Below are 24477 nucleotides of genomic sequence, written 5' to 3'. Positions count from 1 at the left end.
TCAGACCGTATAGCGGTATCCCATCGGCGGAGCAATCGCCGGTAACTATTACAAGGCTACCTCCGCCTGCAGCAAGCAAAAAAAAAAAAAAGAACTGCTAGTCTTAAGTATGCTGGCTCTCACGTAATCGAGAGTAGATCTAAGCATGAAATGGTTACCGGCAAAGCAGATTGGGTGGAGATGACGCTAGCCGCAATCATAAGATGGATGTAGTGCATGTTCGCAATGGCTGCCCCACCACACCACACCGCACCACGCCATACTGTGCACTGGTCCATATGGATGCAATAGTTTCCTGTCACAGACAGAACCTCATTGCAAGTCTCGTCTCGCTCAAACAGCCATCCGCGGTACGCCCGACGCTATACCGGCTTTGACGCGGCCGGACACGCCGCGTACCTCTGCGTACCGACCTCTGGCGTTGAAAAAAGAGAAAGCGCCAGGAGATGACAGTCAAGTGTATTGTGCTTTGTATCGGCCTTTTGAACGTCGCTGTTGGAAATCACAAATAAAACTTGTACTAGAAGTTACGCCTTGAGTGACATTGTGAACTAACATTTAGAAGAACTCGGAAGCAATATTCTTTGTAACTTGTTTAGGATGTAATTAGCGTATATATGTAAGGCAGTCTTGACTGGTTGCCCGGATGATCTCGCTTTGTTCTCACAGCATGCCCGGATGAACTGACGCATCGCACTGTGGTGCCTGTGCAAAGTCAAGCACGTCGTGTCTTGGCATTGAACACATTTTAATGCTGAATAAATGTTCCACTTCCTCTGCAATGTCCACCATGTTGGCTGAGGGACGTGCTCGACACTCAAATCTTTTACGCGTTTCCTGTAATGCGCAAGCTATGGTTTACAATGATATCAAACCAAGGTGGGTTCTGCCGGGATTTTCATATAAAAAAAATGCCAGTGGCTTAGCTCGGCTGTGCCAGGATATACGTAGCGAAAGCTGAGGCATAGCATGGTTAGCCTTGGTTAACCTTGATTGCAAGTCCAGGTTAGTCTGGTTGTCTAGCTATGTTGCGGCGTTTAGGCAGTCGTTCGGTGCGCTGTTCTTCTGTTTCCTGGGCCATTCGTTTCCTCTTCATCTCGTTCCGACGTCGGTTCCAGGCCTCCTCCTGCTTATCAGAATTATCGCCGTCCATATTGCCGCCTCAACTGTGGTTGCGGAGCACGCGAGCTCTCCTTTTCAATCCTCCGACATGTTATCAGGCATGCGACGCAGCTGGCGAAGTGAGCGGAGCGAGCCGAACGACGAGGAACGCGGTGTGACGTCATGTGCCTCCTCGGAGCACGGCCACGGCGAAATCGCAATTTCGAGCCCAGTAAAGCTTGCGCTTTAGTATCCGCGGCCAGGCGCGCGTTGTGACGTCATGTGCCGCCTCGGAGCACCGCCACGGTGAAGTCGCAAGTTCGCGGCCAGTAAAGCTTTGGCTTGAAAACGAGGTCCTATTTCGACATCACATTTGTTGGGATCTATTAACGCGACAGCGTTAAGGGCGGCCGTGTCGCCGAAAATCCACCGTCGGCATCCGGCGTCGACGTCTTTTTGAGAATAGGGATTCCATACCGCGCATACCCAACCAATGCAAGCCCTTCGTGTAGCGCAATGAAGTTATGGATCTAATTCAATTTCTCAAGGTAAAATACGTCAAATAAATCGTAAAGTACAACTTGCACGCAACCTACAGTCATGATAGCGTCGCCTTGTAGGTTGAATATACGAGGAAACATAATTCTGTTACGCGGAAACTCAAGCACAAATTGCTTTTAACGCGATAACGTTTTCCAGCTGCCGTCTGAGGCCTGTCGTAGTAGGAGCCGCGCGGCCTCCTCGGTTCGTTGCACACCAAAAAAAAAAAAAAAGGAAAACCATGGAGCTCGCCTTCGTGCAAAGCGTACCCCGCCAGCGTTTCCCGGTAAACATTACGGTTACATAAACTACAATTGCCGGAAAGCGTTAGTAGCACTGACGGATCTTTGCTTTCGCGTTCCATTTTTAAAAGCGACGCTTAAACGTCCACCAAATTTTATATACCAGCATTTGCAAATCCCAGTTTTAGCCGTTATTTACTTCTCTTTGAAGATGCTAGCTTAAGGGATATGAAGAAAGCTTAAAATATAATATTACTGTTGGTTTATAGCGCATTTACACCTCTTTGTTCATTTTATAGGCAGGTGAAATAAAAGGCGTAGTCAGAGTACGAATAAAGGCTTTTCAAGGTAAGATACAGAGCAGTGCTTGCATGAATTCGGCTCCATGCACGTACAGGCTCCGAAAGCTATTTGATTGCGCTGTGACTCAGTGTTTGTATCGTTTCTCGTTGAAAGTAAGCTTTTACTTTGAAAAAAGTTTGCACCCTCTGCGGTGCCTATCTGCCGCACAACGTTAATCGTCATTTGCCTTGGTTGCCGTTCCTTTCTTGAAAACGCCGCGCCTGCTACTTTCCTGTCGGCAATGCTATGTCATGCTGATAGCGCATGCCGTTCGTTACTGGGAAGTACCGGGCTTGCAGCGTTAAGGAAAGGAAATGCGAACAAGACAGATTACCTTTATTGTTGTGTGGTATGATACGACTCATAAGGTGTACATTTTGCTTAGAGTGTGAAGCGAAAGCTTCACATCCTTCTGTGTTATGGCCAACTTTGACTGTCATGAAGTTCGGCAGAGGCCCACTCAACTGTACTTCAACTGTGAACTATATTGCACTGTACTGTATTCGATCTGTATTGTAACTGTGATATTAGCAACGTATAAGGCTTATAGTCATGAGTGTGTGTGGAATAAAATTTCTCTTGGTGTACTAACGCGTCGAGCCGAGTATCGCCGTCGCCAGCAACTTGACCTTCATTTGACCGCAGCTGCTCCGTAGCCTTGGCAACACATCACGTGACTCTCCGTGCCGAGTTCGGCCGCCACCGCAGTCCTGTCGCATGCGCTCTCCGCAGCTGCATCACCGCCTTACCAGGCGACTCCCCGCGCGCCTGGCTCTAGCCACTGTAGCCTGCAGTGGCTAAGAGGAGCACCGCGCTCGCTAGTCAGTGCGAGCTTGGCCATGGATGAGAGTGAGGCCGGGCCGTCTTCTCTGTGCGTTGCGCGGGAGCGGGAGGCTTTGAGCCGTCGTCGCCAAGCGGCGTCTGACCACCCCGCGGATATCGCCCGGCCAGCTGCTTCACTGGAGAGGGTCCGGAATGCAGCAGGCTTCGCACCGTCGAGATCAATGTAGCGACCGCGTTCGCGCCCTGTCCGTTAGTGCTTCGACGCTGCGCATGTTCGCGGCGTCTCTTTGTATGTCTGGCGTTTGCGCTTTCGCTATGGCACAACAGGCGTCGCACCGTCGAACGATGCGTGTATACCCAAGCCTAATCCCAGTCATGTCCAGCCACCGACCTAGGCATAACCGTCATAACAGGTTCAACGTGATTGTATACCTCAGTATAATAATTACAGCTAAATCAAAGATTAACCAAGGCTAAACCAAGCTTTCCATTTGCATATACAGGGTTAGCTGAGCTAAGTCGCAGCTAATTTTTTCTAAACCTGCAAATACGCGAAGACATTGGTACCACTTTCGTGTTCGTTAGCCGCTTCCTTGAGAACGTTGAATTCCCGTCTAGTTTTCGCCATGGTCGTATTGTGCTGATACCTCAGCGCAATCTATAATTAGTTCGTCCAGAGGAATGGACGCCAATCAAGTTTCTCAACGTTGACTACAATACCTTCACAGCGGTTGTCACTCGATGCTTGGGAAGTCTGATGTCTTTCTTAATAGGGCACAATCAGGCATGCCTCGGCCCTGGCTGAGAGGTGCATAGTCTCTCGCTCGTTACGCGCGGCATAATGACGTACACGCTGACCAAGTCAGCACGTGGTCTCTTAGTTTCACTAGATATAGAAAAGGCATTCGATCGCCTTGAAAGGAGCTACATATTCAATGTACCGACCTCGTTTGGCTTTTCATCAAATTTTGTTGAACTCATTACGAATACCCATTTAAATATCCAAAGTAGATTGTTTCTTGATGGTTGTGAAAGTGCACCATTTCCCGTTACTCGTGGTGTTCGTCAAGGGTGCCTTCTGTCCCCAGTATTCTTTGTGCTCAGCCTTGAGCCATTTCTGCTCTGGGCACTGAGAGACCCTTACGTGTGCGGTCTCCCACTGTCTGGTAGGGGTGCTGTGAAGGTGACAGCCTTCGCCGATCCCATCGCATTTTATCCCAGGAATGAAGATAGCTTATGCCGTCGCCTTGGAAATTTTTACTGAGTACGGAAATATTTCAAGTGCTGCGCTAATATTTTTTTTCAATATATCGTTATTTGTTCATTGGTTCACCACAGACACGCCAAAGTACCCGTTTACGCGTTCAAAAATCTGTGTTTTGAGGCCCGGTGTGGTAACGTTTGCCACGTTGAACAGCCACCATCACGGGTTACTATAGGTCCCTGCAGTCCCTTCTTGGTTCCTTCTGGTCGGGCAGTACAGAACTGGGTTGTCGTGTGGCACTTGGGCAATCACACTGGGTTCACGTTACCAGCCGTGCCTGTCGGCAGCCGGCTGTTTGCTCTGCAATTCCTGCTTCGCCTGTTACAGGCTGATCAGCGTCCCGCGCGTGAACTCGCCTGCTATTTCCTTGGCACAAAAATTCGTTACATGCTACCGGGCGTGCACCTAAACCGCAGACCACAAGTGCACCCGCGTTTTACTCTACGGCCGTGGCATTTTATCGCCACGTACAATATGTATGTCCTTTCGTAGACGTTCTCGAAAACCGTGTTGTGGATACAATGTCAGCCTTACTGCTTCCTCTAGTCCCCCCAGCGCGCCGCGCACGTTTCAGTAATGTGTCATGGGGTGCGATGACGGCGTCATTTTTGCCTGGCCACCTACGCGACTTCATGCGCCGTCTAGGGTGGCAAATGCTTCCAACTCGTGACAGGCTAGAGCGGTGCGGCGTAGTCCCATCTTCGCTGTGTCGCAATTGCCCCCTTCAGGAATCCAATAAACATGTGCTGCTGCAATGCGTCGTTGCCAGGTTATCTTGGAGGGCCGTGCATACTGGTTTCTGTGGCCTTGGAGTTAAACGCTTTATTACATCTGGTCGCTGCTCACGCGGCCACTTCGCGCAACTTTTAGTTGCTGCGGGGGCCTTTTGTCTATGGCGTAATAGGTGCGAGGTAGTTGCCGCGAGATATCGTTGACACGCCTGTTTCAGTTCAGTTCAGTTCAGTTTTATTTCCTTAAAGACCCCTGTGCTAGGGGTATTACATAAGGGGTGGGTACAGTTGATAATGCAAATATAAACACAGGTATACAGAAAAAAATGTACATGGAAGCTACATTTTCGCAAGTGCATAAAAACAAATAATAACACGTGAAAAAGCAGGTTATTGATTAGCCAACAAGGACACATTTTCGAGAAACGATGTCGGGCAAGTGATAGCAGCTACGTGGTGGGGAAGGGCGTTCCAATCTGATGCTGTGCGGGAAAAAAAAGACGAGGAAAAAGTAGTTGTGTGGGAGCGTGGGCGTAAGACTTGTAATGGGTGCCTAGTTCGTAGCGATATGCGTGCGGGTGGTGTGATATAAGGCTCGTGAAATAAGGAACTGTAAAAAAACTTATGAAAGAGGCAAAGGCTAGCAGTAGCGCGGCGACGTGCAAGGGGCTGTAGATCAGATTTTGCTCTTAAGGATGATACGCTTACGTCGTATGAGTAGGATGAATGGATGTATCTGACGACGCGGTTTTGAAAGGACTCGAGCTCATTAACTAGATAGACTTGATATGGATTCCAGATGGGTGATGCGTATTCAACTTTCGGTCTGATAAGGGATTTGAAAGCTAGGAGTTTTACGTTCTGCGGGGCGTCACGCAGGTGTCGTCTCATGAAGCCAAAAGTTCGGTTAGCTGATGAAAGTATGTTAGAAATATGCGTACTCCAACTGAGATCACGAGAAAGTGTGACGCCCAAGTACTTAAACGATTCTACTGATTCTAAGGGAACGTTTACTATAGTATAAGAGGACAGGAAAGGGTTACGGCGACGGGTAAAAGATATATGTTTACATTTGTTGGGATTAAGAGTCATCAGCCAATTTTCACTCCAAGACTGCACGTTGTTAAGATTTTGTTCTAAGGTGTTTTCGTCAGTAGCATTAGAAACTGGATGGTAAATCACGCAGTCATCGGCGAAAATTCGTATCTTACAAGATACGTGTTGGGGTAAATCATTAATGTAAATTAAAAAAAGAAGAGGACCGAGAACTGATCCCTGAGGGACTCCAGAAGTTACAGGGAGAAGAGTGGATGATTTGTCATTTACAGAAACGAATTGGTAGCGATCAGTAAGGAATGCTTCGAGCCATTGGAGTACGTCACTGTGTAAGTTCAAAGAAGAAAGCTTTAGTAGTAAGTGGCGGTGAGAAACTTTGTCAAAAGCCTTTTCATAGTCCAGAAAAATAGCGTCAGTTTGTTGGTTAGAGTCAAGGTTTACATGTAAGTCGTGTAGAAACAGAGCTAGTTGCGTTTCGGTAGAGAAACCTTTGCGGAACCCGTGCTGTGCCGAATGAAAAAATTGATTTGCGTCCAAATGATTTATGATCAGGGAGTAGATGACGTGTTCCATGATTTTGCAAGGAAGACTAGTTAGAGAAATGGGTCGATAATTTAGCGGTGTGTTCTTATTACCAGACTTGTAGATGGGAATGACCTTCCCCACCTTCCAGTCGTGAGGCATGGAACCTGTAGAAAGTGACTGCGAGAATATAAGACACAAAAATGATGAAGAAATATATTTTGTATTTTTTAGCAGTTTAGAGTTTATACCATCTATACCTGCTGAGGAAGAAAGTTTAAGGTTTTCAATTATGCGCAAAACACCATCAGGATAAAACACCACGCTCGGCATGCTAGAAACTATGTTGCAGGGGACATTAGTCAATGGAACGTTATTATCATTAGAAAATACTGACGAAAATGCGTTGTTAAATATGAGTGCGCACTCAGTTTCAGGCACGATTTCACCCATATCATCAACAAGAGTTACAGTGCGTGTGTTACTTGGGTTGATAACTTTCCAAAATTTCTTGGGGTTGTCTGTTAACATTTTAGGTAAGTCATTATTGAAAAAAGACCATTTGGCATTGCGGACAGCACGTAAGTATTCACTCTCAGCGGCGTAATATTTATCCCATGAAGTTGGGCTTGGTTTCAACTTGGCACTACGAAAAAGTCTTTTTTTCTTATTTTCCAACCTCTTTAAATTGTTATTGAACCAGGGATTCTGATGATTCGCACGGAATGTTAGTTTCGGAATATACTGGTTTGCTAGTTCATTCATTTTATTTCTAAACAGTTCCCAGTTGTCTTCAACAGACCGTTCATTGAATGAGGTTTCAAAGACTGCAAAAAAAGTGCATAATTCTTCATTTATAGCTTCAAAATTTGCTTTTTCATACAGGTTGATAGTTTTGCTGGAAAGAACACGGGGTGCTGGGGCAAAGTCAAATGTGGCATGAATTACACTGTGGTCGCTGATAGGGCGAAGGTAGGTAACCGATGATAATGTCTCTGGATGGTCAGTAAGTATAAGGTCCAAAATGTTTGCGCAGTCGCGCGTTACACGTGTCGGCTCTGAGATAAGCTGTGTTAAGTTGAAATTCAAACAGATGTCGATGAAATCCTTCGCCTCAGTGTTATTTATTGTGGAAGTTAGGTTATTCCAATCAATAATGGGAAAATTGAAATCACCGAACAGAAGGATATGGGCGTTAGGATGGCTTACTGTAATCTGGCATAAAGTACTGTTAAGTTCTGGTGAGAAGTTTGGATTACTGGTAGGTGGCCTGTAGCACACACCTAGAAGGACATATCGAAGGGAAGAGCGAATAAGAAGCCATAGTATTTCTAAGTTCGAAGAAATAATAATGGGTGTACAGGATAATTCACGACTACAAGCAATAAGAACGCCCCCCCCCCGCGTGCCTCTTGACGGTCGCAGCGATAAACATCGAAGTTTGGCAAGTCTTGGACTACTTCATCGTCCCTAATTTCACTTGTGAGCCACGTTTCTGTTATAACTAGCAAGTTGCTGTTAGATGACGTCACGAGATTTGATATTGCGTCACGTTTGGGAATGAAACTGCGGGCATTAGTGTAAACGATAGATAGGGAAAGGTTTTTCTTAGCGGCGGAAGGGCGGTTATTAACTACATGAATTTTGTGCAATGACTGCTACTGAATATTTTTAACTGATTTCGTCGAATCGTCATATTCATAGCGCTGGGAACCTATAACGAGCGTTTTGAAACGCATGGAAAAAGGCAGAGATTGACTTTTGGCGTAGGCGATAAGATGTTTTCGGGCGTTCCGAACTGCGGGTGAAAAATCTTCGCTCACGCTATAATTTGTGCCTTTCAGTTTGCGGCCGTTAGACAGGACAGATTCTTTCGTTTTATATGACGCGAATTTGATAATGATGGGACGGTGCCGGTTAGGTGAATAGCGTCCAAGGCGATGAGCACGTTCAATATCTTTGGACTCAAGGTTTACATTCATGATATCCGTGATTTCATCAATGATCAGCTTTTCTGATTCTGCAAAGGTTTCTTTGGGGTTAGTATCAGGAAGGCCATAGAAAATTAGATTATTCCTTCGGGACCGGTTGTCTGCATCGTCTAGGCGATTTACGAGGCCGGATATCACGCTGGCAGTTTGAGCAGCGGCATATTTGACAGCTTCTAATTCATTTTGAAGTGGTATCATGGCCTGGTAATGATGTTCCAGTTCGGTCATTCGTTTGTTCAAGTCCATTAGAATCTTATCAGTATTTAAAATCTGACTTTTTAGGCCTTGAACTTCACTGATTAGTGTATTCTGACTGGCTGAAATCTTCTGCAATTCTTTCAACACAACGTTCGTGTCGGGTCCCGGGTTAGTTTCAACGTCGCCAGAGAGTATTAGTAAGCGGCGAATCCCTTCCACACATTCACCCATAAGAGCAAGGCAGCAATGGGGGCTCGGAAGCTGCACCAGACAATAGTCGCTACACCTCTTAGCAAAAAGGCTGTGCCTTGTACCAACCTGCATGGCGAAAACCAGTGGGTTAGACGACAGTGTCGTGGCGCAGCCACCGAGCCCACAGGGGGGCCGCAGTGGTAGGCTGTCTTTTATAGTAGACGAGCTGGAGAGCGTCGATGTCGATGCAGGAACCCACGATGAATCGAGCATCCATTGCTGCGCTGGCAGTACGTAGGTAACCGGAAAGGCGCAGTCATGTGCGGCGCCTCGCTGATCCAAAAACCGGTCACAAAATGGCGCATGCTCCGAGGGGGTCCGGGAACAAGCAGCCGCCAGTGCGGGCAGCAGCACGTGCGAAAGGGCAGCGGCGATCATCTGCATGGCGAAAACCAGTGGGTTAGACGACAGTGTCGTGGCGCAGCCACCGAGCCCACTTCTGGAGAGGCTCTACTCTGAACTACTGTCGTTTCTGTCAGAGAAGTTGTTCTTCCTTGGGGAAGAGGAGTTCCTTCGACAGTGATCATGCCGTTTCCTGTCGGTGGTGTTGCGTACTCCAGGGTAGTGTATCGTACTACTGCCGAGTTGTAGCGACGCCTGTTTATCGAAGCTCGACAGACCTTACTATTGGGTAGCGTGGCGTTGTCGGCGGGCTGTAGGCACCCGGTAGACATGTCGGAGTCCCTTAAATAGGCTCTCTAAAATTGTGGGAGGGATCTTGCTCCCGTCGACGTCACGTGACAGGCACAGAGTCTGGTTTGTGGATGACCGTCCCGCCTCCGTAGATACCAAGCCTGCAGTTCTGGGATTGTAGACGCTTATCCTTCTCTTTTGCGCGTTGCTGGTTCGCGGAAGTTCTCCTGTAGAGCTCGACAGTTCGAGGAAAGGGTCCCTCTAAAGTCGAAAACACACAAAAGGGGCCTGTAAACACTTTGGGACGTCCGCCAGACCGGCATACACTCGAGACAACCATGGCGAATTAGGAAGTCACACTTCGTTTCGATGAGGTATGGTGGTCGAGAAACCACTTTGCACGGGGTGCTAGACGCCAACCGTAACAATGGCTGGTGTACGCGTATGGCTTAATTTTCGACCAGCCTAGGTCTTGTAGCCAGGCAATCAAAAGTATTCATTGAATGTGCATAGAATGTAGGTGATCGTGATTTCTGTTTGCGCGTGCTCTCGTATACATGATCATATTTATATTACGCATCTCATAACATCACTACAAAATTATGTAAAGTGTCTCTGTCACATCATCATTGTACATAACCATTGTGTACAGTGTGTATATATTGAACATAATTTTATATATGTGACAATTAGTTTATGTGTAACTGTGCGTTTCCGTGTGTCTATGTTAGTGACTGAGGAGTCCGGCACTACTTTGAAAACGTGCCGTGTAACAATGCTTCGTTTTGTGTATGTGTTACCGTGCTGGTGGATTTGGGCCGTGATTTTGACTCATTGCTCGTACAATCTCTTGTTGAAATAAACTCTTTCTAAACACAACGCGTGAACATGACACGCCGTATTCTCCAATGATCGTTTGAGGCTCTAATACCACTGACCACGATGCTGATGACGGTATAAGAAGACAAGCAGCGCTTGCTTGCCCGCTTCGCCATAGCTGCGACTGACTTGTTTAGTCCTACAGCTGCAAAGTTACATCGTGCTGTCAGGCAAAGACCCTCATTGCATTGCCAACTGTCGCCCGAAGCAGGACTATCGGGCCATCCGTGCTTCTGTCTTCTGTGTTGGTCAGTGTGGGCAGTACTGTGGGCGTAGTGAAAGCACGCACTTTACAACCTACTCCGTTTTTTTTTTTTTTTTTTGCTATGGCCCAGCGACTTCCTGAACGTTCTAATTTCTCTTGTTTCTTGAAGGATCATAATAAAAAACTAGACGAGTTGCTAAAGGTTCATTGTGAGGCGGCAGCGCTGCTGCAATGAACATTATGTAATGCCTCTGTAACTGCTGGTATCTCAACTGAATCAAATGCCTTTTCGTAACCTATGAAAGCCATATAGAGAGACTTATTGTACTCTGCGGATTTCTCGATAACCTGATTAACGACATGGATTTGATCCATTGTAGAGTATCCTTTCCTGAAGCCAGCTTGTTCCCTTGGTTGACGTAAGTCCAGTCACATTTTGGTAAATATTTATTTGGTAAAAATTATTTTGGTAAATATTTTATATAATACTCGAAGTGAGCTAACGGGCCTATTATTTTTCAATTTTTTAACGTCTCCCTTTTTGTGGATTAGTATAATGTTTGCATTCTATCAGTTTTCTGGGAACCTTGCAGTCGTTAGACACTTCGTATAAAGAGGCGTCAATTTTCCAAGCATTATGTCTCCTCCATCTTTGATTAAATTGACTGTTATTCCATCTTCTCCTGCCGCTGTTCCTCGTTTCATGTCTTGCATGTCTTGCCCCCTTCTGACCTCATCGCTAGTTATAGCAGGAGTTTCTGTATTCTGTCATTACTGTTTATAATGGAGGTATCCTGACTTCTCTGGGTACTGTGCACGTCAGTAGAGAATTCTCCCGCTTCTTTTACCATATCTTCGATATTTCTGGTGATGTTACCTGCTTATCTTTCAGTGCATACATCTTAGCTTGTCCTATGCCAAGTTTCTTTCTCCCTGATTTCAGGCTGCATCCACTTTTTACGGCTTCTTCAGTCTTTCTCACGTTCTAGTTTCGAATATAACTTATTTTCGCCTTGTTGATAAGTTTTGACAGTTCCGCGAATTCTATTTTATCTCTTGAGTTGGACACTTTTATTCTTTGTCGTTTCTTTATTCGGTCCTTTGTTACTTAGGAGAGCTTGCCTACTAGTTGCCTTGGTGCCTTGCCTCCCACTTCAATTGCTGCCTCTGAAGCCAGCCTAGTTGCGGTTTTATTCATTAGCTCTATGTCGTCATCATCGCTCTGTTCTAAGGCTGCATATTTGTTTGCAAGTACCAGCCTGAATTTGTGGGCTTTTACCCTTACTGTCTCTAGGTTGACCTGCTTATTCTTGACCAATTTTGGTCTTTCTCTCTTAAAATTGAGGTGAATCCTAGCCCTCACTAACCTATGATCACTGCAGTTTACCCTACCTATCACTTCTAGATCCTGCACTATGCTGGGATTAGCACAAAGTATGAAGTCAATTTAATTTCTTGTTTCACCTAAAGAACTATTAAGTACGTGTACAATGATAAACAACGCGACTAGAGAACAAGGGCAGGGCTGGTGAGGGTTGGTACGGTGGACGCCACGTTTCAAGATTCGTCCCGTGCGAAATGGGCATCGTCTGTCAATTTACATTAACTTTCCACAAAATATATGGTAAGATTAGTTGACGGTCCGCGCATGTCCTCTTTCTACTTCATTCTGTATTGATATAAAATTAAATTATGGGGTTTTACGTGCCAAAACCACTTTCTGATTATGAGGCACGCCGTAGTGGAGGACTCCGGAAATTTCGGGCACCTGGGGTTCTTTAACGTGCGCCTAAATCAAAGCACACGGGTGTTTTCGCATTTCGCCCCCATCGAAACACGGCCAGCCGTGGCCGGGGTTTCTGTATTGATCTCAGCAGCACTGATTGCTTGGAGCACAACTTCTTGCACAGTGGTGAACATTGCCAGTTTTTAATGCGAGAGCATTCTTTGCCAACCCCACCCACTGTGGTCGGTCGGTCGGTCGGTCGGTCGGTCGGTCGGTCGGTCGGTCGGTCGGTCGGTCGGTCGGTCGGTTGGTCCGTCCGTCCATCCGTCCGTCCGTCCATCCGTCCGTCCGTCCGTCCGTCCTCGAAAGGATGACCACGTAAAAAAATAAATTATGAAAATTTGGTCCGCTGCGATGCATTGAACTCAGGCCAGCAACGTAGTAAGCGAGTAACTATCCTGGACGCATAGGTAACCTTTTTTTCCTTAAGTGCTATTTATTTTAGCCAGTATAACGCTCTAGGCGAGAATTGCACAGACACTAGCCAATACATCATACATTGATGGCCTGAAAAGGACCTGGAAAGCACAATGTTTGCGCTTCGAAGCACAGAAAACTACAAGCATTTCTTGCACTTAAATGAGCGGGAACGACATGCAAGCGGGCACTCTCGGTCATCGGCCCGCCTTGTTCTCGGCTTATTTGCTCAAATTCTGTTAGGTCGTAAATGTCAAAGTTAACATTAATTGAACTAAACCTCAATTTGGAAGAAACAATGGGTTCAGCATTGTGCTGGAGTATGCAACGTACTATTCCCCGCTCCTTGACAACTGTTAACATGGCGTGGAGTACATTTTTCACCGATGCCACGCTAAGAGTTGTCAAGCGGCGCGGAACTGTCCGTGTCATATTTGAGCACGCAGTGTCGCGTTATAGATGTCTTGAGTAAAACAGATGAAGTGAACAATAGTGTACTGGCAGTTGAATAAAGTATCTGCTGGCGTGCGTGCGGGCGTGTGCATGTGTGTGTCGTGTGTGTGTCGTATGCATGCTCTCGCATAACTTAGGGAATCATCGTGAATGGATTCTGCCTGTCTTTTATTTACTGCTACGCTGTACCTGAACATCTTCAGTAACGAATGTAGACAAGGAGAGGAATTGTTGGCGCGGCGAGGCAACCAATACAATTCCGTTGATGTTCTGGCACCTGGAAACGTCCCCCGTCTCCCATCATGCCGTTGCATTTGCTTCTGCCTTCGTTATAGCTGTACAGTAAGGCGCAACTGATAAACTAGGGCACACGTGCACTAATGTTCGCGCTAACATTGTACCAGGAGGAAACTACAAGAGTAATGACAAGATAAACCAAGTCATGTACGTGCTTACCTGAGCGCTGTGGGTCACTTCCTTGAAGTTTCACTAATGTTCGCGCTAATATTGTGCCAGGAGGAAAGTACGAGAGAAATGAAAAGATAAACCAAGTCATGCGCGTGCTTACCTGAGCGCTGTGGGTCACCTCCTTGAAACCTGTCGCTAAACAGGCAGCAGCTTCGTAGCCCGGCGTCTGAGTACGCACCACGCCTTTGTAACTCTCGTTAGCGATGTTCGAAACGATCATGCATGGCGTGTGCTTGGAACGCGGGTGCACCAGGAGGTCTCTTCTTTAGTTATCTCCTGGTGGGTTCAGCATACGCACCACTTTGGTCATTTTGGGATTGTATTCTCCGCTCTGTGCAGGTTGCGATGTGCAGAGCGATACGTATCATTTCGTATGATCCTGCCGGCATTATACTACGGAGTGAAACGTATTACTGGATGCCATGGCGAAAAGAGTAGAATTTACACATGATTGTGTACGGCGTCTAGTGTCTCCACCTTTAAGTTAGTAGCTGCGCCCGGCTCCTTTGGACGTCCAAGCAAGTACGCGAACGAGGCCGAGGCACGTGATGCGAGAAATGATACAAGGCAATGTGAAAACAATACCGTTACGTTTCGTAAAACGAGTCATAATCGGGAAGACGTCGCAGTGCTCCCGCATTCATCCACGCAGGGGTGCCTAAGGGCGATTGACTTTTTGACATGTGCGTTTTAAAAACGGAGAAGCGAAGTGAAAAGCGCACAGGTTAGACCAGAGATGGTCGCGGTTTACTACGCTGCTCAGATGGCAAAAAAAAAAAAAAAGATTGCAGATTACACGTATTGTGGGAATCAGCGTTATGCGAAGCATTTTGCAGGCAGCTCGCAATGCAGCATTGTTTGGGATCCCGCAGAGCGTCACCAGGTTGACCAATGTGTTTGTGTGAATTCAGTATTTGTGTGTGATGCGAGCACAGGGAACTAGGACTGCCTATAGTGCCTGAGCGCGACAACAGCAGTAAGTCAACGACGACGGTAACGATGATTGCATTATTTATACGAAAGGTCGAATTGATGTGAACTAACGGCTTGGAGGAGCGAGATGGGTAAGAAACGCGGAAACTAAGTGCTCACTGACGGCAGCACGCGCTATCACTTGAGAACACAAACGGATTACTTGGCGGTGACACTCTTGCACAACCTGAAGTCCCGTGTCCTTTTATAACCATTTGGATGAGTGGCGTAACAGTCGCTCACCTTGGCGGTACCTTGATTGCGTTGCCCTAATGGAATCTGATGCAGTGTTGTCGTACTCGGACACTATGCGCCACAGGAAAGAGCATGCCTCCACGTTTGTTGCCTAGTTTGCAGTCTGGTAACGACGGGAAGCACCGTGAAAGTCCGGCTACGAGATTTGGGAGGAACGAGGAAGCAGCGCGTTGCAGTTCGACTCTCGGAAATGAACGCTTGTGGGAACCTTGCTTTCCATTCGCTGTTCGGAGGGATGCTCCCAAATGCCGGTGTTTTGCTACCGAGATGCCAGGATGTTCTTAGGCGTGCCACCTGACTCGAACGCAGATGCCGCGTGAGAATCAGAGGTGAGAGAAGGATTACGAAGCTGGAATGATGATGCAGCGACCATCACGAACACAAACATATAGTCATCGGCCTAAGTTAGTAGACTACTTGGTCCACTGGATTGGCATAAGTTATTGTCGTGGTAATTTCATGCCGTGCATGCATGCGTGCGTGTCATGAGATTCATGGGAATCATGTCATGGCTTGACATACAGATCATGTCACTCAGGCCAATCATTTTAAGACATACATGACATGATACGTCATTAATGTCACACATGGATGTCCATGATATATCTCGTTAGATAAATGCATGTCATGTCAGTCAATTTATTATAGTAATCTCATTTATGACATTCATGTCATTACCTGCATGACATGTCATTCATCTCAGTTCCAGTTTCCTGCAAGTTAAATATCAGTATATCCATGACACGAAGAACATGCTAGGCAGCCATAACGTGGTTGTCTTGAACGACATGTGGTGATGGCGTCATGGTCATCTCTTTAACTGGATATGTATTGGAGTACATGCGGCGATACATGCGTGCATGGCACCCGCCGTGGTCGCTCAGTGGCTATGGTGTCGGGCTGCTGAGCACGAGGTCGCGGGATCAAATCCCGGCCACGGCGGTCGCATTTCGATGGGGGCGAAATGCGAAAACGCCCGTGTACTTAGATTTAGGTGCACGTTAAAGAACCCCAGGTGGTCGAAATTTCCGGAGTCCTCCACCACGGCGTGCCTCATAATCAGAAAGTGGTTTTGGCATGTTAAATCCCATAATTAAAGAAAAAATTTAATGCGTGCATGGCATAACAAGAATTACATGGAATAACATGCTCGTGCATTTCTTGTCATGAATGCCATGCCAAGCAACTTATGGCATTAATATCATGACACCTATGTCATTCATGCGATTACATTTATGCATGTTATTTCATGCAAGGTCGTGCACGCATGTCGCGTCTGTCATACCCAGTTGTATATTGAGTTGACCACGACAGCATCATTACATTCATACCATTTCAGTCATGACATAGATAACATGACAAATATGTCAGTAATGTCATTCATGTTATGCATGCATGTCATGCTGCAACATGGCCCTTCTGAGTTGAAGATGCGACCATGTCGACATCACGACGTAGTAGGCTAGATAGATAGATAAACACGCTCGAAACGCCCGAAGTTCCCAATAAACGCTTCGCATTAGAAGAATGTGAATGGAAAGAAAATAGAAAGAAAGAATAGAAAGAAATTGAATAAAGGACAGTGACGTAAATTGGCGCTGATCGTGCAGATAGCACACAAAGCTGTCAGATCCAACCCGTCACGTCGTTGACAATGTTCCAGTTGACCAAAGGCTGTGCATTCTACATCTGCGCACTGTCATATATGGGTACATACAAAGAAGATGGACGCTTCCTGGTCACGACGATATGGTGGTGGCCTTGCAGCCATTGCTCTTGTTATAGCCGAAGTTTCCTTGTGGAACAACAGTGCTCAAGTTTTGTGGCGTGTTGTGGGCCGTTGGCGAGTGTATGTTTGTAAGTAACAGGCTAAGCTCATTCATGGGCGGCTGCCGTCATTGCGACGGCTTGTATCAGACTTCTTCTCCAGGCTGTTCGTCTCTTCTCAAGGAATGATGCCTTCAGCAGCATCATGCCGGCTCAGCTATGTGCCGGTCCGCATGGCGAGAAGGTTGGGCAATTTGTCGTGCGCGAATGGCGACACGAGGGCGGCGCAGCCGCGCACCGCTTGTCTTGCAGGGCTTGTGCTCGTTTTCTTTACGCCGTGAACGCATTACCGACACCCCCAAGCGTGTGTCATTGTGAAAGGAGTAAAGAGTTCGTTTGGATCTATGAGCATTTGTGCTTCCTTTTGTTATTCTGTTTAGTTGACAGCGATCTGCCCATTAGCTCATTTATCAACGTGTCTGATCTTCCACTCTCCCACTATGATTTTGTTCCTTTGTTATCCAAAAACAAAGGCAAAATCATCACTAGCGTTAAGTGGCACATCCGCTTCTCAATACAATACATGAACCTACATTCCAAACGGTTCACATTCTGTACTGGGACACCATGTGATACGCACTCGCTCGCACACTTTTGCCTTTGTTCAACTCACGACTCCAAAAAGTATGAAGCTCGCAATGTCACTAAAATGCACTCGATAACGTTTATTAAACATCTTTATCGTGGGCCAAACAACATTCACGAGGAGTGGTCCGTTCAAACACGTTCTCTTAGGTCGTCTCGTGAAACACTTGCTTTTCGACGCCATGGTATTTTCTTTCACACAGCACCCGCTTACAAGGAAAAAAAAACGAATCCGTGTCATTCAGAGGCGTACATACTTGTAACTGCATTTCATTTCTTGCAAACAGGTAGACGGCAGAGCAATTGGGTTTTGACCATGCGGAATAATATGCGCTAGGGATGGGGTGTATGTTTACTTAGGGCCTTGGACAACGCAAGGCTGTACAATGCAACGGTTCATTTTACGCAGTTAAACTTATTCGTTATCACTAAATCACTTACGACCAGGCGATAACCCGCCGTGGTTGCTCAGTGGCTGTGGTGTTAGGCTGCTGAGCGCGAGGTCGCGGGATCGAATCCCGGCCACGGCGGCCGCATTTCGATGGAGGCGAAATGCGAAAACACCTGTGTACTTAGATTTAGGTGCACGTTAAAGAACCCCAGGTGGTCTACATTTCCGGAGTCCTCCACTACGGCGTGCCTCATAATCATAAGGTGGTTTTGGCACGTAAAATCCCATAATTATTATTACCAGGCGATACTAGCGATGACGATACTTTGTCAAAAGCACGAGCCTTCATCATGTATGCCGCTAGACTGCGTAGTGGCGCACCTGAAACGTGGGACATTTGCATGGTGAATTCAAAAGTTCTTTTCATTCCTGAAGGCATTAGAACAGGTGGCACACCACAAGAACCGACTGTAGTCAGCTTGGCGGTCGCAGGCAATGCAGGCCGCCCACGTGTGACAAAGACTGTACACCTCTGAGCAAATGTATGCGGACCTGGGAATCTTCAATCAGGTCGATTTTCCTCTCCGTCTAAGAATGCAACTTGAAATTAAAGACTGCAGTGCGAATTTGGTATTGCGCACTTTCCACTAGACTCGTCGATTTCCGTTTGCGCGTCAGAATCATGAGTAAATTAACTTTTATTTTTCGGCGAACCTATGGCCCGTATATTTTTGCTCGCGGGCGCACATAGGAGGAGCGCCGTTCAGACCAATGATAAATCGCTTCTGATAAATCGCTGATACCACGAATAAATCACCGATACCGCTAATAAGTCACCAATGATAATTCATTAGAACTGTTACGTTATCCCAGCCCCGTAGTGCTGAATGAGTTTCTTGCTTGGTCGCATAAGTGTTACCTATATAATAGCGAAGCAAGCTGTCGGTGTACCTCAGGGTAACCTCTTCGACGTTTCTTAATTTCCTTATCTTTCTCGTGTCAAGAAGTGGCTTTCTTAGGGACTTTATCCCTGTTCATGTAACTTCTGTACCACATTGTCTCTGTCGTGGTGTAGCGATAAAATGATGCACGACTGAAGCACATTTGTATATTGTTACATTACGCGGCTGCGCACGTAAAGGTGGAAGCAATACTCAGCGCGATAAGGTGACAAAAGTTCTGACACGCCGTCAGCGCGTTTGTCTTCTTTTTCTGTCCGTATTTAATCTTGTCGCACTGAACACTACTCCCACGATGAATATCAACCAACTGGCCCAACTCGCCATTCAGGTAGATGTATTCGCGCGGCTTATGCTGTGTTATCTCCGCTGAGCAGGAGTCGAATGTGCGATCGCTTCTCTCAGCTGGGTCGGTTCTCTCAACACAATGAAAACAACGCAAAAGTAGCAAACGATGATGAGAATTTGTTTTTCCGTGCAACGTGTTTTAGAGGCTCGTTGAGAAAGCTTTAGAGGAAGCACTGAAGTAACCTGGAGCTCACGCTAAACAGTAAAGATTTCTTTGCACGTCAAGAGTTGCAGGTGACCTCCAAGGTTAACACCCTCAACCTTATATAAGATCGGAGCCTCGATAGTGACAAGAGAAGTTCTCTTCTTTGCTGACTGCTAATGGCAAGTAAACGAGGCGATAGCTGCGACAGATGACACAAAAACTGCATGAAATAAGGTTTCATAGCTGTTGCTGTGAAAATCTCGCGTCAGACTTTTCGGTGTGCGCTAAATGGTCACAATTAATGCGCAGTTTTCGACGACTGCTTAGCTCAAAGTAGAGGTAGTGTGAGCTCGCTGCTACACGCAATAAAATTATTTACAGCCTGAAGTGTAAATTCGTAAATCATGGGACTGCTGAGCACCCTGAGAAGCCTGAAAATCTTTGCTATGCGCTGTGCAGTTTTGCGGAAAGCGTAACGAAAACTTGGTTAGTAGTTAGCTCAGCACGATCGCGTGTGAGTTGAGGCCTTGCTACACTGCGGCGCTTGACGGCTCTCGACGGCTTGGTCTGAAGTGTGTGGGCCTCTACAAGCTCTAGAGTATGTGAGATATAAAAGCGGGTGTTCAGAACCGCAGCTCCTCCACAGTGTTTCGACAAGGTCATAGTGGGCTACATTCTAATTATTTTTCTTTGACTGGACAGGTCGTATTCGGCCAGCAGTTCTTGTTCCAACTGCAAAATTCTGGGATTTAAAACTTGCACGAGGCCGTTGAAGGAAAAACAATGCGATGCAGCTCCTGATATTGTGGTGCAGTATGCCTGTTGACAGGACGTTAGAAAAAACCGTGTGTTGCTCTTAATTGGTTAGTACGCAAAGTGTTGCGACGTTTAGTTCACTCTAGTTTTACTACGTTACGGATTCAGACGTAATCTTGCATTCTCCAGCATCTGTCACGCCTTCGAGGCAAGGAAACTATCCTTGCTCCAACCTACTCTGCATTGCTTAATGAACGACAGCCATCTTAGGAAAAGATTTGCACTATTCCTTATATGTGGTTCTTCGCAGTTTATACAACGGCTTCTTACGCTGTCAATAAGCTGTCTTACGGTGTCTGTACGACTGCAAGGTATTGCTCTCGCACTTGGCAGTCCACAGAATATGAGGCTGCTTATATCAGTGCACATCTCAATGATTGTAACCAACCAGTTCACTGTAGGAAGACGCTGGACTCCTTGTTTTCTGTCACAGCAAGACACCCGCAATGTCTGAGGAGCACGAGAGAACACACACAGTTAAAGCTACCTTGGAGCGTCCGGACCCGTCAAAAATGCTTACGTTATGTTCTGCAAACAGGCAAAAATTTGGTTATATCTTAATCGAACACGACTCGCACTGTATGTCATCTTACCATTGCAGCAATGTGTGTTTAACGGGCCGTTGAGGCAGGTCTTCGTAATAATAGAAACAACAACAACAAGAAAGTTACGTACTGCCGCCTGCAATCGTAACATACCCCACAACATTTTTCAAACCGCGATAGGACATCACTTGACTGAACAGGGGTGTATTAATGTTGCGCACTGAAGTCCCCATGCCGAGACGTAGGCTGCCGTCGAAGCACTAGCGGAGAGGTCGCGTATGGCTTATGTTGAAGTGAAATGTGCTCTAGCTTGTAAACGTTATTGTGTCGGATGCTTCTTCTTGGAGGCAGAAGCGCTGTAGATGCGTCACTTCGAAAGCCTTAATACTATGTGAAGACCGGAATTCGGTCACGCATTTATTATACGATCGAGTACTGAAGGTTTTAATCGAAAACCGCTTCACCATGGTTTCGCTAATGGAACTGCGGCTCTTCGCTACGTATCAGAGGGACGGTAACACTACAAAAGGTAATATTTGCGTGTCAAGCTGAAACAATCTCCAGACCGTGCGACACAGAAGAAACGCATCCTTGAACGCGTGTGCTCGGTATTCTTGCAAGCCGTAGTCAAGTTGACTTTACCCAAGTTTGAGGGTTACTTATCCTGCTCTACCAGCTTAACGCATAACCATCGTGTTGTGTGCACCACCATTCGCTTGCCACGGAGCTCGTGCGCTGCGGCATCTCTCTTTATTCATTTTGTTGATTTTTCTGTACAAAGTGTCCTACGTCAACACAGTGTGCGCGCTAGACTGGTGGTAAGTGCAACGTCTCAGGTCGTTTATAAAACGCGAAAAGGTGACTTTAAGAACACGCTACACGAGTCCAAGCGCCATGCGGCAGGTACAAAATTGTGTGGTGCTTCCATGTGAACCTCCGCACATAGAGGCGGCAGCGTCGGTTCTGGTCGATGAACTGCAGAATCTATACGCGAATGTGATGTCGCTAATGTAGTGTGGTTCTTGTTCAGAGCCTTGGTATTCAAAGACGCGTTGCCTATCTTATTGTCTGTGGTTCGGGGCCGAAAAATGGAGGTTGTATTCAGCAATTCGCTGCATATTCACATGCTTGAACTTTTATTGAACTGCTAATAGTGCGGCGCCTAGCTTCCCTGTGAAAAATTGTCCTGTTCACTTTAAAATAGGAATTACGCTGTCAATACTGGGGATATTACGGCAACAATCTAGCGCTTGCTCATGTGAGCTGTGGCTGGATGAGTACACACTGCGCAAGCAATGGTGAGCCGCGATTTCGGAGGGGCCAACATGTACACGGCAATAGGCAGCAGTATTGTACGACGACTGTTTCACCAGGGCACCACCAGTTAGGATTACCACATATTTTTTTGTGCACGAATTGTATTTCTATTGCACAAGAACGAACTCGTATAGTACTTTTCTTAAATTACCTTTCAGACACATTCGAAGTCATAGTGCTCAAGTGACTTCAATAGGTTACAGTTAATTTCAAATATTCTATTTTTGTAAACAATCACTTGAGTCATGATCTCTAGTGTCTCTGTGTTCTGTTCTGTTGAGGGCTAACTTGAACTTCTTGCTTCACCATAGTATCTGCTAGTTCCACAAAGGTACTTAGCTGTAAGATTGTAATTTTGAGGCTCCAATGAAGCTAGTTATTTCATGCCAAAATTTGGCGCTAGGTTTACAGACATTAGTTGACATTTCCATCGTTCAACGATGTTATCTTTTCAACGCAGCTTGCTGCACTGCAGTGATGGCTCATTGTGTGCACATATATCTGCGTGCACCACAAAAGAATTGCCACACCCGGCCACAGCCTTTATGAACCTTTGCCACGATGATCTGGTACAGGCCATCGAAACACCATGTGTGGCTGTCGCGGCGTCTGCGCAGGTGGTGTGCCTTGAAAGTCGACCGCGGAACATGTCAAATTAGAACCAGCCAGTACTCCCAGCTCTCATGGCAACAGAACAATGTGAATGTGACCCGCCGGCTTTATATTGAAAGGGGCAATCAAAAAAAAAATATTAGGTCCAGCCAGATTGATAGATTATTCTCTACAAGTCTATTATTGTTTCTGTGCGCCAATATGTCACTGTGTTGCGTACAAAATTGCCACTGAAGGTGTCGCTACTGCTCCTGAACTTGAACCGCCCGCGCCGAAACGGACGAGTTGACGTGTTCACCACGTGACCTCCCTCTACGCCTCCCTCTGAATCGGCCATTGCTGACGTCACATGAGAGGTACTACAGCCCACAACAGGTGGCGCCACTCTGATTATGTATTTTAGTTATTTTATCGCTTACAAAAGCTCTGTTCTCGCTACGAAAAACGAATTTGTTTTTACAAAAGTCTAATGTGTCAATCTAGCTCGACATAATATTTTCCTTTAGTCTCTCTTCAAGCGCCACTTTTCGTGACACACAAGTGCACAAAAGAATCCCGCTGTGCGCGCAACTATGCCATCCGGTGCTTCTTTTTTTGCTGACCGGACATTCAAGCACCACGAGAATTTTACATCATGGGGAAAATCTGATTTTTTTCGTGCACTTTCGTGGACGCACCGACATCCGAGACACCAGAATGTACGCGAACATTGATGCCCATTGAAACAATGAAACTGTGCTCGGTGTCGGCCCAATAGAAACCACCGCGTGTCTGTATAAGCTTACACGAGTGTGATAAACAATACTGGTGCCACATGAGACTACACAGTGGCACACACACGCACACAAAGATGCATGACACGTGGGAGTAACGGCCAGGGCAGCACCGCAGAATGCCGTGGATAGGGGCGGTGTCTGTTTTTTTTTTCTTTAGAGCAGGGCGCATAAGACTCCAGCGTCCTGCATCATGTTCTGCAGCGGCACCTGCGTGTCCATCGGCAGAAGCTCGACGGTGAGCTGCCTGTCGGAGCGCTCCTGTTGGCATCTGTGGCAGTCGCACGCCACCCGAGCGCCGCCCACGGCGGAGGCTGAGGGGCCTCCCTCTCGCATTGTGGATGACGAGGCGACCACCTTGATTTCGTCGCCGTCATCGTCGTCGCCATAGTCCTCGACGATGGCGCCTGGACTGTCGTCCATCGCTCGGCGACCTTGCCTTCTGCCCGCCGCGATCGCCTCCGCCTTGGCCAACATCTGCTGCTGATGCTGCTGGAGCTGGTGGTGGTACTGCAACCGCTGTTGCTGCTGCAGGTAGAGCTGCTGCTGCCTCTGCTGTTGCTCGAGGGCTAACAGAAGGTGCGGGTTGCACTGGGGGCAGTTTGGGTCCAGCTGCGCGGGTTGAGACTTCTTCTTGCCGAACAGCCTGAATTTCTGTGCAGTAGGGTCAGGTCAGAGGATTGAAAAAATAGAGAGAGAGGGTAGTTTTATTATGAGAGAAAAGCTGAGAGATCGGACTGAACTACTGTGTTCTAGCGTGCTGTTTTGCGTAGGGGTAAGGGCGAAAGGATAAAATCACAGGGCGGAATGAAGGTGGTGATAAGGAAAGTACGTGTTCATGAATAAAAATACAAACAGACATTGGTATTAGTTATTACAGTCAAAAATTCAGTTCGCTTTCTCTCAAACGTTCTACAACGGCATTCAAGGCTTGGGGAACATAGTATTTTGGCCATGGACGGGGCTAATGGAAGAATCCGTAAGTAATGAAAGCATCCGTGGATAGCTGGGCAAGTAAAAAGATCTTGCTTTTTATAATGAACGTAGGATTGCGGTGGGGAGACGTGTT

The 24477-nt window shown here is 46.7% G+C and overlaps 1 protein-coding gene and 1 long non-coding RNA gene across 3 annotated transcripts in view; one reads left to right on the top strand and one right to left on the bottom strand.

Moving 5' to 3' along the window:
• LOC140218500 (uncharacterized) overlaps window positions 1-24477 on the top strand; it is a 119833-nt gene that overhangs the window by 2993 nt on the left and 92363 nt on the right. The gene's annotated exons all lie outside the window — the stretch shown is intronic.
• Window positions 17563-24477, bottom strand: part of LOC126530974 (uncharacterized) — a 177884-nt gene continuing 170969 nt past the window's right edge. For both annotated transcript variants that reach the window (XM_050178317.3, XM_055070891.2), the window contains exon 5: window positions 17563-24062. In XM_050178317.3, coding sequence (XP_050034274.2) covers window positions 23565-24062 — 498 coding nt within the window. In that variant the 3' untranslated portion in view covers window positions 17563-23564. The remainder of the gene's footprint in view (window positions 24063-24477) is intronic.

The sequence above is a fragment of the Dermacentor andersoni genome, chromosome 5, assembly GCF_023375885.2.
Source record: "Dermacentor andersoni chromosome 5, qqDerAnde1_hic_scaffold, whole genome shotgun sequence".
Classification (NCBI taxonomy): Eukaryota; Metazoa; Arthropoda; class Arachnida; order Ixodida; family Ixodidae; genus Dermacentor; species Dermacentor andersoni.
This window is presented reverse-complemented; position numbering and strand designations above follow the sequence as displayed.